At 39.1% G+C, this 16,032-nt stretch overlaps 2 protein-coding genes across 2 annotated transcripts; one reads left to right on the top strand and one right to left on the bottom strand.

Annotated features, from left to right (window-relative positions):
* Positions 1-305: 305 nt before the first annotated feature.
* On the top strand, positions 306-9,426 carry LOC144516842 (uncharacterized). Its single transcript, XM_078248486.1, has 5 exons — positions 306-544; positions 3,064-3,152; positions 6,002-6,092; positions 6,724-8,683; positions 8,768-9,426. Exons 1-5 carry the CDS (start codon positions 466-468, stop codon positions 8,862-8,864), a joined length of 2,316 nt encoding a protein of 771 aa, XP_078104612.1. The 5' UTR covers positions 306-465; the 3' UTR covers positions 8,865-9,426.
* A 1,260-nt stretch (positions 9,427-10,686) lies between these two features.
* wdr77 (WD repeat domain 77) lies at positions 10,687-13,979 on the bottom strand. The gene is made up of 10 exons (XM_078248487.1): positions 13,572-13,979; positions 12,831-13,016; positions 12,598-12,739; positions 12,406-12,455; positions 12,172-12,242; positions 11,881-11,938; positions 11,603-11,674; positions 11,410-11,518; positions 11,258-11,326; positions 10,687-11,172 (listed from the first exon to the last, which is right to left on the bottom strand). The coding sequence occupies exons 1-10, from the start codon at positions 13,678-13,680 to the stop codon at positions 11,025-11,027; spliced, it is 1,014 nt and encodes a 337-aa protein (XP_078104613.1). The 5' UTR covers positions 13,681-13,979; the 3' UTR covers positions 10,687-11,024.
* Positions 13,980-16,032: the final 2,053 nt, after the last annotated feature.

Genomic DNA, 16,032 nt, shown 5'->3' with positions numbered 1-16,032 from the left:
GACCCCCCTACAAAATAAAAGCTCATTTTATTTTTTTATTAAGGTGCTGTAAAGTTAATCTGTGTTCTAAACATGTTTATGATGCGTATGTTATTAACCTAATATTTTTAATGAAACACTCTGGTCAGCCTTGCCAAGTAGCTACATACACCACAGATCAGCTCATTCAGTGCGCAGGTGAGATTTCTGCTGGAATGTCTGTGAAAAGGAGAGCCGAGGCCTCACCTGTTGGGAGTGTATTAAAACAGGGAGGAACAGTGAAAGGGGAGTAGGCGGGGTTTGCTCCATTTTCTGTCTGTCCCGAAAAGTTTGCACCAAATCACTGGAGTCAGGTTTAGGCTACTGCTGCGCGGCGCTGCACCTGTCGCGAAAGTAGCTCACTTGCGCTTTATCTCGGATTTACCTATTGATTTAAAATGCGTCAATAATTGTCCCCGAACCGACCAGTCGTATCAATCAATAATCATGAAGAGGGGAACGTTGAATTTTCTGGGTCGAAAAAACCAGTCTCTTTTCGACACAAATATTAAAATCAAGGACATGGGTGAGTAGCCTATACACTGCTTACAGGGCCCATTGGCTATAAGGGAGATTTATTTAAACTTTTACTGAAGAACAACACGACCTTTGTACTTTGTGTTGACATTGACAAAAGTGTTAATGCCACGAAGCTCTCATAGACTTATTCATACCGGTTGATCCTAAAGGAAATCCAAACAGTATTTTAGTATTTCTAGAGAGCAGCAGGTGAAACCTCTGTTTTGAAATGTCTCTTCTTGGTAAAACTGGATGACCTTGCACACTGACCTGTCCTCTGTCCTCCACCAATTGTATTCACTAAATGTTATTTAGTGTTGCCTTAATGCTTTAAGGAAATAAGGGCTTGTGTAGAACAATATCTAGAAACTCCAGCCAATTGGGAACATTTGTGTAACTGAATATCTCCAAGATCCAATAGGTTTACTCTATAATTGGAATAATATGTCTAAAACTGCTGCTTTCAGTGTGTTTGTTTAACTGATTTTTGCTGTTCTGACCTGTCTGGGTGTAGTTTATGTGAATACGAGTCAGCTATAATCTTATATACACAACAAAATGATATCTAGTGGTGATTGTGGTATAACCTGAAATTATTGTAAATAAAATATATTGAAGGAAATATGATGACAGTACAGTGGGGCTGGATGACACAGATGAAATCAAAAATCAAATTGCATTTGTTTAAATGCCTTAATATCAGTACACTAGTTAAGTGATTGGAACATGTATTAGTACTATAAGTAGTATAGTAGTTATACTATCGTAGACATAGTATAACAACATATAACAGCATATTAATGCTATTACAACTAAGCACCCCCATTTGCTGAGGAAGACCATGATATGCAATTAAAAGCTCTAGAAAAATAGTAAGTGGACCTTAAGTTCATGTTTTTTTTAGCCAAACTAAACAAAGTGAAATGATGACCATGTATTCATAAAATTTGATTTTTTTTAAATTAAAGCAGCCTCTTAGACCAGGAAAAGATGAACCAAAAGGTTGACCACGATATTAACACTAGATAATATCTACTTTCACATGTTGAGGTCAGTTTACTGATAAACTGCCCAGCTGCATGTGATTTAATTGGTGAGAGCAGCAGGAAAAGCAAGGGTAAATAATACAAAACCGCGACATGAGCGAGAATATTTGTCTATTTAAATCAGGCAGGTGCACAAAAGGGAAACATAATTTGGTTAGAATGGTTTAACATCACAGGCAATTCTTTCTGCAATCGTACGGAGTGGATCCCACAGTTGCATTTTTGGTATCAAGTGCATGAACATCACAGGGACAACATAATGTTTATACTTATAGAAAACACTTAAGGAAAAACACTTTGTGTTCCTTGTTTATAATGTAGGGCTCTTTGGCCACTCTTCAATGAAAGGTGTTGCTATAGAAGGCTGACAGAGCATGCTGAGTAAATGCCTCTCAGTGACAGGTTTCTGTCACCCGTCACTTATTGAACACAAGATGACTGACATTGGAATGAGCAATGAAAGAATGCACAACTTTTCTTTTCTCCGAACACCCCAGTGACCTCTGATAATATCAGTTAGTTTAAATTCGTTAAATTTAAGATAAAGACTAACAGACCATTTTCTGACCGTTTCCACAAAACAAAGAATTATATAAATATCTCTTTGCCACTTTGACTTCAAATTGCAGGATCATCATGCTTTGCTGCTTGCAGTACAAACATAAAATACTTACATAATAACTTTAAAAGCATTAAAGTTTAGCTGACCTTCTCTTTTGAGAGAGAGAAATGTATATAACTCAAATTAATTGAGCCTAAACTTATCATAAGAAATGTTCAAATCCTAAAATCAATTTGGCAAGTGTCACAACAGATACACTATTTCTATTTGGAAATACAGTATGATTAACATTATTGTGTCTTATGCTACAAGTTGTGTTGCTGTAATTGACTTCAGTTACCACCTTAACTAAGCTTTTACTTCAACACAATGGTGAAATATAAACAAAGATTACAGTCATCTGTTTAGCTGCATGTAACTACAGTATTTAGTTGTCAACAACAAAACTACCTTTAACAGCACATGGGATCACACAGTAGATCGTTAGGTTGAGTGACAACTACTAAGAGGCCACTTTTGGTTCATCCAGTATGTCATTACCGGCACAATAACCAGAATGTACTAATCTTCACCGGAGAGGAGAACAATAGACAGTTGGACACAGTGCTGTTTCGGAAGGTGAAATGTTCTCATGAGGCTTTGACATTTTAGAAACTAACAGCTTTCTGGAAAAATAATCATAAATACTGCATAATGTCAGCAATGGTGAATTTATTGTTCTTTTAAGTCGAAAGATATCTGCCCATGTTCATTCGTGTCTTATATTAACCGTATTGTTTGTCCTCTCTGGCCGAAGTATTCACAGAGCTTTGAGCAGAAATGTGATGGCTAAAAGTATGAACTGAAACTTGCTTTGCTCACAACGGACTGCCAGAGGATACAAATAGGATACAAATCTTTGGCTTTTTATTTCCTCAGACAAGGTGGAGCTGGTGCTGGGATCATCAGCAATCCCCGAGTCAGGTACTGCCAGCGTGCGGGCCAGACCCACTGTCAACCATCACACTGTGAGTATCTCAATAAAGCTTCATGGTGCATTATACTGTACATATTCACATTTATCACTCAATTGTTGACATTGCATAACATAACATAAAATATGCGTTTGAGCAGACTCCACCCTGTCGTTTATCTGCAATTAAAGAATTACTTCATTGTTAGTCTTGCATTGCCAGACCTTCCTCCACAGCACTGCGGAGGAGGGTCTGGCTAGTCCACACAGCATTCAGGGATGGGAGAAAGCCATGCTCTGGTTTATAAGCATTTCTTTAAACCAATCACAGTCGTCATGGGCGGAACTAGGCGCCGGACAGAGCCATGGTGCCTCTGCAAATTAGCCTCGGGAAGGAACTTGTTTTGGTAGAACGTGTACGTTCAAAGGTTTTTTTTGTCGTTCAACAGAAACCTCAGATTGGACAGATAGTCTAGCTAGCTGTCTGGATTTACCCTGCAGAAATCTGAGGAGCAGTTAACCATAGTCCTCATAAATCCACCGGAGTTTAAAATTCCTACACAAAGAAAGAGGAAGGTAACGGACATCCGGCCGAAAGAGGGACATCTGGCGGCATTTCCGCCGGCACCGGAGCAATCCCGGAAGTGGAACTACTTCATTGTGTACTCCATATCTGCAGAGCTGCACAGATGCAAATTAACTGATAAAGGACCGTTTAGTGTTTGACTGCGTTTTAATGTGGATCAGTTTAAACAAGCACAGGGGAACAGTGTTCGTCAATCATTTTTAATTTTGTTAGTTGAACGTTGGTGCCGGTCGAGTTTGGAGATGTTTGTGTCTGTTTGGTGAAAGTCCCTTTCCCTTAACTATAATATCTTTTCATGTGGGAGTGATAACACTGACATTTTTCTTGAAATCATATGGAGTATCAACTGTGAAAGATGACGTATATCATGATATGTGATGAACCATATTTGGTTTCATTGTAGTGATAATGTATCACCAGTGGTGGAAAGTATCTAAGTACATTTAATGAAGTGCACTTTTTACTCCACTACATGTATCTGACAGTTAAAATTACTATTACTTTTCAGATTTAGATTTGACATGAACACATATGATATAATACATTGTAAAAGATTAAACCAGTGGTTCCTAACCTTTTAGGAAAAGAAAGTGTGTCTAGTTGGGTCCCTCATGTACAGTATAACACTCACCGAATAAGTACTTTTGATAATCAAAGAACATTTTGCTAATAATAGTTTGTAGGCTACTTTTACTTAAGTAGAATTTTAGAAGACTTTTACTTGTGATTAAGTATCTTTACATTGTGGTATTGGTACTTTCACTTAAGTAAAAGTCCCAATACCTTCCACCACTGTGTATATCAATTGTAGATATCCCAATATACTGCTGTATTTTTCATTTTTAAGTGGTTTGGGAAGATTCGTAACTCCTAGCACTACATTAGCAGTCCACATTACTGTCAGGCCTCCAATTATGTTGTCATGGTGCAGATATAAATAAAGAGCTCATCTCTGCTCTGGTTCACACAACTCAGTGTTTGGGAGTGTTCTGTGAATGTGTCTGTGGCATGTGTTGGATGTGACACACCCAGGACAGCGGAGACTGCTGCAACAGATGAAAGTGAGTCATAGTGCAGGGAACAAACAGATGAACTCAAACTGGATCATACGCCATCTTTACTGACACACCCTTGGCCTGTAGTGCAGTGTTGATACCTTTCCAAGAAGCTACTTAAGTGCCCTGAGATTCTTAGCCAAGATTGTCATTCAAGGCATGATATCAGGCAGAAATCCAATTTATTTTAATCTCGAACAATCAAGCATTTAAAGCGCTGAAAAGCAGCATACCAGCAACATGTAGATCCTAATTCATTACCAGCTTAATTCATAAGATTTTGAAGTGAAAGTGGTGCGAGCTTGTCGCATTATTGCATTAGCAGATTACTCAAAGAGTCCACAATAAGTCTAAGTCACAATAATGTCAAAAGGTACAGCAGAAAAGATATGTTTTGTGTTGTCCTTCCAAAGGGCATATACCCCGTTAACTCTCATGGACTTGTATTGTGTCAACACAGTCTGTGTTTATTTTTGGTGGCGTTTGGGCCCTGAAGAGAACGGCGAATCTGTCTCACACTCACTCACACACGCACATACAGTACAAACACACAGGTATCTAAGTGACAGCCAGGCCCACATTAACAGTAGGACAATGAGATGAAAAACGGGTATATCCTCTGATTCACAGACTGCTCCTCATGAGTAAAGTATGGGGATGTGTGGTGTACAAAAAATTATCCTTTAGAATCCTCCACCTCGTGTTTAGTCACAGCAAACCTAAGAACAGCCTAAATGCACCATTTGGAAACAAATTCATACATTGTGTTACAGAATAGTGAGTTTTATTAAAACAATGCATTTTATTTTATGTCAATTGTCAAATTTTAATGTTATTATATATACTGGTTTGCTTTTCGACAAATTTAACTTTAAACTATTTGCAAATAAGGCCATACAGTTGGTTCCTCATAATACCAAGACCTGAGAGCCATTTCAATTATTTTTCAGCAACTTTTGTTCTATTGATGCCAATAATGTAACACCTATTGGACATGCTTGAACATTGAGCGCTGCTCTCAATAGTTGAGAACGGGTTTGTTCACTTCACATCAGCATACTCTAGAACAGGAAGTAGAGTTTATTTCATGTTTACTGCTGTTCTTTTACATTACATAATATTACATTACATTTACCTGACGCTTTTATCCAAAGCGATTTCCAATATGTGCATTCAACCATGAAGGTACAAACTCTTGAACCATGCTATGTTTCTTGTGTCTTAGATGTTAAAATATCAATAGTTTGATGTTTTTTTCCTCAGTCGTCATCTGACAGTTTTCAAGGGTTTGCCGTCCCGACACCCAAAGTTCCCCTCCTCCCCCCTGTCAACGGTCCAAAGACCAACGGTTCAGGTGAGCGTCTACCTACCTCAAATATGTACTAAACGCTAGAATTTCTTTATTTACACTCTGAAGGACCCAGATAATTTGCGGTGCCTTAACTCCGACTCGGTTGATAGATCACAGCAATCAGAATGTCTCCATAAAGGGTTGAAAATGCAGGGCAGGTAAATGTTTGTTCAGGCTGTTGCTCAATAACCTTCTAGAATGTATCCAAACCGCATATTTACAAAATGGGGGTGTTTACATTTATAAAAAGAAGTAGATATCATTCATTTAATTTTAGCTGTGAGCAATTCTAAATCTGTCTAGTAAATAAGATTACTAAAGCATTGTTTATCAGGCTTTAAACTCTAGAATTCATTTAAGCAAAAAAGTTGTTAATTCTTTATAATCTGTCTCCTTTTTTTAAGATATCTGCTTTTTAGTGAATTGTTGATGATAGAATGGAAGCGTCTGATTGTATCCATAATCAATCCAGGACTTTTATTGTATATTTAGCAATTTATTGACATACTTAATAATTCTTACATAATTCTGAATATCTACAGTGTGTAAATGCATGAACATTTAAGTGTGTGCTCCTGCTCCACAGTGTTCAACTTAAACTGTTCTCTCTCTTCTCCTTTTTTTTTTTTTATAGTCGGTGGAGATCGCTTGTCCAATGGATCTGTTATATCTGTGCCTGACCTCTTAGAGGGGGAAATATTTGTTCCTCCTCCTCCCTCTATGGCACCTCCACCCCCCCCAGGGACTTTTGTTCCTCCTCCACCAGACTTCATGGGTGACCTGAACAGTCTAAATTTGGCAACCCTTCAGTCTCCTTCCATGTCTGCTCCAAAACCGACCTCACTGGCACACTTCATGGAGGAGGAAGACTTAAACTTCATAAAACCACCACCAATGGCTCCGCCAAAGCCTCCATCTACTTGCACTAATAGCTCTGTATCATCAGTACCCAGTTCTAGTCCACTGCCTGCCAAAGTTCTTGAGCATCAAACCTTTTCCCCACCACAGCCCCCTCCTGAAAGGCAACACAAGACTCATAAAAAACCACCTACAAAACCCATTAGACTGTCCTCTATTTCCAACTTCGACTCCCCACCACAGAGTCCTGCCCTACCTCCACCTGTGCAGACATCCACATTGTCCACTTTCAACCCCCAAAACACAGCAAAGCTTTACAATGTTCCTAACACCTCCATTCTCAGCGGTTATGAGGAGCATGACTCAAGATCCAAGCAGATGTTACTCCTGGAAGATTCTGCCTCTGTTAACTCTGCCCCGGTACTTGTCCAGGTGGATGGGAAAGCTCCTAAAGTGGCTACACCGTCTAAACCAGTTTTCAAAGATGTACAGGAGCTGAAGGAGAACTTACAAATTATCCAACCCTCTCAATCAATCTTGCCTGAGCCAAACAAGGAGGCTAAAACAGGGATAGTTACAGCACAACCAGAAATAGACAAACCGCTCCAGACTCCACCTCTACCGTCACCACAGCTTCAGAAACCTAACAGTTCTCGGGTGAATTCAGAGCCCCTCAAGGACAAACTTGAAGGATCTCCAAGTCAAGGTCGCAAATTCAGTCCGCTAATAGATCGTAAACTACGCAACCTGAAGAGTAGTGAAACCCACGGGGCACGAGATGGACCTGCAGCTTCCCCACTGGCTCTTTTAATGGCAGCTAAAGAAAGAGACAAACATAGATTGAGTCACCCTCTGTCGCGAGAAAACAGTGGCAAGATGAAAGAGCAACCTAGTGCAAGCATTCACCAGAGTGTCTCCAGTCCCAATTCATTTATCGTCACCCCAAAGTCCAGCTCATCCTCTTCTCTAACATCTGTAGAGAGAGTACAGGAGAGTCTGAAGCCTGTCAGTCCTGTGGTACATAACCAAACAATTCAGACTCCAGTGAAATCCAGCAGTCCTGCTCTGGTCAACGATCAGATGCCATCTACCAATTCAGCTCACAGTAGAATAGCTGCAGGTACCACCAACCTGGCTGAGCAGAGACACAATGCAGTGCAAAGCCCCTCAAAGTCTCAACCTATACAGCATGAGGATTTAAGTATGCCATTACTCCCTCCGCCACCAGAGTTTGATGATTTTGACGAGATTATGGAGCCCCCTCCGTCCATCCCTCCACCTGACCCTCCCATGAAAAAGGCACCAACACCAACTGAGATCCCTCTCCCTCCATCTCATGTTCCACCTCCGCCTCCAAAACCCAAACCCCCAGCAGCTCCAAAACTCCCACCTCCTGACATCGATGTCAAGCCAAAGCTGCAAGTCCAGACAAAAGCCAAGGCAGCCCCTGCTCAGCTTCCAGCCAATCTTTCACCCAGTCAGGCCACACTCCTGAGCATCTTACAAAAAAAGATGTTGGAAATGGACAACAAAATGGCCCCAGTGAATGAAGCAGAGTCCAGTTCTGATGACTGGGGCGCCCCCTTGTCCGAGGAGCACATTAAGGTCCCTGTTGTCCTCAGAGCCACACCACAGAGCAAGAATTACCCTGTGGTTAACAAAGCAGCAACCCTGGACATGCAGGAGCTTGAGAATAAATTGGTCAGAAAATATCAGGAAGTGAAAGTTCCCACCAGGTAAGAGTGCTCAAATAGGACACTTTTTTGAGACAGTGTTTGTGTACAGTATCAGTTTATAATCATGTACGTTCTTCTTTTCAGCAACGGAACACAATCAAAACATCCGTATGGTATGACCTTTATGGTTCGGCCTGGAACTAAACAGCCTATTACTCTGGTCAGTAAAGGGAATCCTTAATGTGATGTTCTATTGAGATAGGTGTTCTTCTGTTTAGCACACATTTCATGTGATTGGATGATGTGATTTTGCATCAGATGGAATTTGTACAATGGGGGGAAAAAACACTTTGAACAAATGTGGTTAGAAAATATGTTACGATCTCATAACAATGGTCTGCTCAGTTCTGAATGTACTCTGAATGTATTTATCAATCTTTGGAGAACACACTATCACTGTCACGTAGTGTTTTCTGTTTTGTATTTTAAGTGTGAGTCCAAGGACCACTTTTTTGGTTTCTTTTGGCTGCTGCTGTTTATTCAGTGTAAAAGTATATGTTGCCTTTTTAATCAAAGCTTTTTATTCAGTCTCAATGCCACATGGGTGATACTTTAATATGCACATTCTAAAATGCTTCACGCTTAAGTTACTCAAAGCTTTAAAGTATATGCTGAGTGAAAATGAATCTACATTACACTACAAATTCTTGGATGAAGTTTTTGTAAGCTGTATCTGTACTCTTGATTGTAAAATACAATAATAATGTAAAATGCAATTATTATTAATAAAAACATGTACGTTATTTAGGTCCACTGGAACAAAGCCTACAGTTAATTCAGACAAGTATGTTTATCTCAGTAGGATTGTTTCTCATATTTATTGATCAATAGTTTTTTTTCTGCAGTAAAATGTGTCCAAGTAGCTACACTCATACTGTACATATCAGTTTATATAAGATTACAAAAGAACTTAATATTTTAAGAGGTAGTTTTATGTAATGATAAGGTTGTATAATCTAAATATTTAAAATACTGGTTGTAAAGTCTTTAAGCACCAAATGTTGTCCAACAACTGGAAAATAAATCCAAGCAGTAATTGCACGTTTAAATAAATGTCATTGAGTTTTTTGTGCACAGGATTTAAGCTTTTGTGTTAGTATCAAGACGTTAGTTGAGAAAAGTCAAAAATACAGCTGACATGGTGCTTCTGGGAGTGCATATGAAAAAGAACTGGCATGACAGTTGCACTGTAGTTTATATAATAAATTGGGGGAAAGAGTAGGGAAGTACCAACATAAAGATTTTAATCTGCAATCTTAAATAACCTTTTCTCTTTCTGTCTTAGGCTAGTCAAGTTATGTTAAGATTCAGGAGTTGCAGATCTCACTGCCCCCTCCTTAGTTTCAATCAATTCCTGGATGCCTATGGGATCATGATAATGTTATATGATCCCATCGACACTCAACTACTTTAGCCAAGATCGCCTTATATTGCCGTTTGACATAACTTCAGACTGCACAAAATACATACAAAGGTCTGTCCTAAGGCATTTATTAGTTTTTGTCTCTGGGAAAAACAGTGAAATGCCCCAAAATTACCGTGTCTCTGAACTATCTCTTTAACCAAAATCACACACATTAGGTTATTCTATGGGATCTTCTTTTGATAAACAATGCAATATTTTTCACTTCCATTCACTGAACCTCCCCTGAAACTGTTTGGAGACCCCCCAGGAGTGGCCTGCCTCACACCTTGAAAACCTCTGATTTATAGTACCGGTATATAGTCTAGTATAATGGTATACATGAATACAATTTATAATTCCTCTTACGTCCAGTACTTTCAAACTTTCTGTAGTCTTGCTGTTAGCAAAGTAGAAAAAACATTTTTTACAAGACAATTTCCCCCCCTCATGTTTGAAATTTGTAGGCATTCACATTGTGTTTCATAGTGGCAAATGCCTTTATTATGGGCAATTTTGCCCTTTGCCCATAATTATTTCTGACACTGGTTGTTAGCATATAGTATATTCCAGGAAACACAAAGGCATGTCAAAATGCTCCTAATGTTCAACACCTTACATTTAATGTAAAATTATGCAATACAAATGGGTTGCCTCAAGTGTAATTACACATGGAAAGGCTATACAGTATGAAGGAAGTGGATAGAGGGAGACCGTAATCGTAAAGTAGAAATGCACCAAGACCAGGACTGGGAGAGCAAAAGTCCAATTATTCTGCACATATCTTGAGTAGAAATGACAATGAAACACTTTAATCCATATTTTCTGACTGACAGATGCAACTTTTTAGATACACATGATGGAACCCCTCAAAAATAGGGGGGAAAAGTAGTTTTCTTAAAATGTGTTCTATTCAAGGTGTGTGCGCATCTGTTGGGCCTAAGAGGAAGAGTTGGGAGCTTCGGCAGCCGGATTCACCGTGTGGTGAAGCACAAGGTGATCCCAGCCTACGGTTGTGAGAGTGTTTGAGCCATTGTGGAGCCAGCACACACCTTTGACAAAGTCCTGGTGTCGCCGATCTCTAAGTCTGCAGAAGAAGAATATATGATTAGTATTTTTGAAATTGTACAGGAGGGTAAACATGTTTTATAGTATGAAGTAAAAGAACTCACATTTCTTGCAGTTCAGAGTTCATAACAGCTAAGGAACAATCATCACTTATAGAGGCCAGCAAGGAGGCACTGGGAGAGGAAAATGTTTTGTTAAAAGTTGGTAGGAGGAGGAACAGAAGACCTAATGATACTATGCTAAAATTGATGTTTACCTATGTGTAGAGAAGGCGAGCCCGTTAACTCTGCGGCTGTGGACGTTCTCAACCCGTGCCGGCTCTGTTCCCAGGAAATCCTTTACGGCCACTCTGCCCAGCTCATCACCTGAGGCACAATAAGCATGATCAGAAATGCAGGGACTGCTGATGTAATGTCTCCGTCAATCAATAATCTGCTGCTGGGGCTTACCAAAAGCAATGGTGCTTCTGTGGTGGGGGTGCCAGGCTACAGTGGTAGGGGAGCAGCAGGGGGACTCTACATCTGAGACAAACAAAAAGATGGCAATGACATATGCAAAATAGGAAAAAGATTGGGTCTTGATGTAAGCTGGTAACCTGATGGTAGCTAGTTAGACAATTATCAGCCTGTGATACTAATTTCCACTGGAGTAAAATGAATTCCAATGCGGTCAACAATGTGGTAAAAATGTCTTAACCTAGTTGTTTAAGCTGGGACATGTTGCTCACCTATTCTTGAGGCTGGTTTGTTTGGCTTTCTCCTGTCCCACATCAGCACACGGCCATCCTGAAGGATGATAACATGTTTGAGTCAAGACAAGTCTTAGAGTTCTGCATCTGCTCTTTATTACAGATTGACTGTGTGTTGATACACAGCATTTTATTGTAGCTTTCTTGCGTTACAACACTAGATCAAAATCTGTTCATCCTCATTAATGTGCTCCAAAACCTAGTTCTAGCAATTATTGTATATTAGACGTGTTTTTAATGATGCATGCAAACTATTGATCAGTTTCTTACTTGACCACAGGAGATGAAGAGAGACTCGTCTGTAGGACTGCAGGCAACACAACTGACTGGCTGTGTGTGCACTGGAGGAAGAAAAAAGTTAATGACATATTTAGTTATGGTTTTTAACCATCTTTAGAATGAGCATTTTCATTTTTTCATTACTGCATTCAAATTAAAGCAACCATTCAAATTACTACTATATACAGTAGATATACTGAGAGCAGTTTTGAGATGTTCCCTTACCATTGTAGGTAGTGACAGCAGTCTCCTGACTGAGATCCCAGACTTTAACTCTGTAGTGAAGTAAGGGAAAATGCATTGTGATGAGTGGGGTGAAAATAGTGACTACCAAAATCATAATGCCAAAGTTCAACACATAAACAATCGACATGCTTCTGTTCTGCAACTGTGTATCCATGTAAAATGTTGTCTAACCGACAGTCCATGCTGCCAGTGACAGCACCGTTTGCGCCAGTAACTGGGCTCACTGTGGTGACAATGTGGTCGTGCTCATGTTTGGTGAAGCGATTCACCAGTAGGCGTTCATCCTCTGCCAGTTCCCAGAGCTCCAGGGCACCTGCACAGGAACCAACCAAAGAAAATCCCATTTAACATTCAAGTCTCAAGAACAGTGCTTGATTCATAACTGCTATGAATCTGCTTCTTACCGGAGTCTGACGCAACAACAACGCCCTTTTCGGATACCCATTTCACATCTGTGACTCCAGTCTCAGTCTGCACACCAGCTTTGCAGAGTTCCTCATTGGGAGCCTGCTTAGGGTCACTGTAGATCCAAACAGATCCCTGCCAGCTTCTGCCACTGAGGCTGGAGGCACCAAGCAGCAGAGTACCATCTGTGAAGAGAGCCAATAAAAAAAATTTAAAAAAAAAACATTAAAAACCCTATATTTTAATGCTGCCTCGACAGATAACTAAACTGAATTGTTAAGAGTCACTCTTTAATTTGACTAGCACCCAATTCACAGAGTAGCTCATATTTAGGCTTACGTGCAGTTTAGTGTCACAAATTATTTTCCAAAAACTGAGTGTCCCAAATGATGAGGGTCTTATTTGAGACAGGTTAAGGTTAGGGTAGCACAGGTGGTTTAGCAGGTTCATAATTAATTAAGGCCATTATGTAGGGAATTTGGGACTCTAAGCTACACGTATACCATATTTAAGCTGCTAAATGCAATTTGTTTGCGTAGTAACGTAACTAGTCACCTGCAACAAACAATATAGCTAGGCTGCTGAGCATATTAACAACTTTTATAAACAAAATGTTTTATTTAACATTTGGCGGATTGTATATAGACCAAATAACCCGAGGTAAATAGTCTAACGTTAACCAACTAGCGGCACCACGTGTTTACCTGTGTAACCTTCAGCTAGCTTGAGTTGTTACCTACCTGCTCTGTATTGCGCTGAGCTTAGATGCTTCTCCATGCATGCTGGAGCATTGGGGGGTATGTTCCATCGGTTTTCCTTGACCATGTTAGTATCAACTGCACTTTTCATTCAGATAACTCACTTTTACAATGGCTACAGCAGTAATTTTCCAAACAACGTTAGCGCGATGTCGGCGTTAGCCAGCTAGGTAGTTGTTGCTGTTGGCTTGCAGAGAAACCACAGTTTTTGTCTTTGGCTTATTTGTGAACGATAGCTAACGAGTTAGCTTACTTTAGCTAAAACGTAGCTAAATTTTTCGTTCTAATGAATGAACGACTGAGTGAACACTGAAGAGCAACACATGCACGGGACTGGCATAAGACACTTCCTGCTCGGGACTCTTCTTCTTCTTTTTGAGTTTACGGCAGTTGACGTCCTTGATGGCGCATTACTGACATCTTCTGGAATGGAATTTCATGCTGATTTCATGTCTTCTTCTTTGAGGTTTTACGGCAGTTGGCATCCACAATGTTGCTTTACTGCCTTCTTCAGGTTTTAGCAAATGCATTTATTTATGATGAAGGACAACGCATTATATTGATCAACATACTGTAAATGTGCCAGCGTTAGCCAGCTAGCTAATTTACAGCTGTAGAGCTTTGGCGAGATGTTGTATGGAGGACCTCAATTGACATGGGAATTGAAATAGAGCATTTATTTATTTAATATCTAATTGTAGCCTACATTAAAACCAAGGAATTAACAAATTGGGTTTCAAATGCATAATGAAATAGAGGAACTATAAAATAATTTTCAAATTAAACTTTAAAACAGGAAACAAATACATAATAAAAAAATACATGAATTATTCCTAAATTAAAAAAAACAAAGAGTATTTAAAAATCAGTTTGAAAATGCAGTTTTAAAAACAGGAATTCATAATTGAATTTGCGAACCAAATTAAGAATACAGCTTTTAATAAGGCATTTAAAATGGCAATTCCTTTTTTTTTTTTTTTTTAAACAGCATCAACCTCGTTTCAAACACCTCTCGAAGTACAATTTCCAATTTGGCCGTAAAGCCATCACAAAGACAATAAGATAATATTTTTTGCCAGATTTCGCAGTAATAAGTGGACTTAGCCCATTCTTGTAGTAAGAGTTTTTAAGTAGGCTATAGGCCTGGTGACATGATTTGATTAGGCTATTAATCGCTACATTTTCAGATCACTTTCCAAAACGTGGTAATGTGGTAACTGATGATTGGTAGATGTTCTGTTTAATCACAATAAACTGCAACTCTTGTGTTCAGGACGTTTAAATAAATATGGGACAAAATCACTCTTTTGTTGACCTACTCATAAATCACAGACATATGGAGTTGGTGACAATGGGTCAAAAGAAAAAGTTGATTAGTTGTAAGGGGTCACAAGCCAAAATGGTTGCAAACCAAACATTTATTTGCTGCAGCACTTGACACTAATGGTAATTATATATAGGTGATGAAAAAGAAGAAGAAACACTAGTCTGCATGATAATAAGGATGATAGCTGCAGTACATTATCAATGACATTTGGCAAATAGGAGCTTGAAGGAGATAAATCATGTCCTTTCATGCACACCCTTAAAGAGGTTTCATGATTGTCACTCCTACAGTCTTGGACAGGTTATACCACATTTTTTAAATATGACCAAGTGTATCAATGAAAAACAAAATAGCCTGGTAGTGTCACAACATCACAATAAACAGTCAAGAGAAGAATCAACTGTAATGACATCATGAAAATGTCTGAAGTTACATTGAGGAAAACTATTGACCAAATGAGTTGTATTACAAGGAAAAGGAAATCATGTTCAGGGGTATTTAGTTTGTATAACAGGAAATAGTATAGTATATGTGAAGAGGACAAGTTGTGTCATTGGGCAGCCCTAAAGTCATCCATTTCCCTCAGAATTCTTGTAATGTGAAACTCACCATGCAAGTTATTATAGTGAGGCTATTATATTATGTATAGGTTGTAAACCACGCATGCACAGATACATACAAACCTTTAGATAACCTTCAGAGAGCGTTCCCTGGCTGATAACAAAATAAGTTATTATTGTTACCTGATTGTTAAAAAATAAGAGATAATTAAGAGAACCTCCAGAGACCCCTCACAGAACGTTCCCTGTAGGTGTTGCTCTTGATGATGTTGAAGGTGGCAAAAATGAGCCATGCATGGGGATATACAGTATGCTCAATATGATTTAAAACAGGATTCATGTCTGGGTTAATAACTATAGGCCTACTTGACGTAACGTTAAACTGATGGTGTCATTTTATGTAGGTTACAGGGCTGAAGTGATTTTGTTCAGTCAAAACGAAGAGATTTAATGGCGATGTGTAACGTTGAATTTAACTAACAGGAACTCTGTTGAGCTCATGGCGCAAGTCGTACTTTACACATTTTCCTTTTTTTAATTGTGTAAAAGTGCCATG

This window comes from Sander vitreus, chromosome 4 (assembly GCF_031162955.1).
Source record: "Sander vitreus isolate 19-12246 chromosome 4, sanVit1, whole genome shotgun sequence".
In the NCBI taxonomy this organism is placed as follows: Eukaryota; Metazoa; Chordata; class Actinopteri; order Perciformes; family Percidae; genus Sander; species Sander vitreus.
Note: the sequence above shows the minus strand (reverse complement) of the source record. Positions and strands in the feature narration are given on the sequence as shown.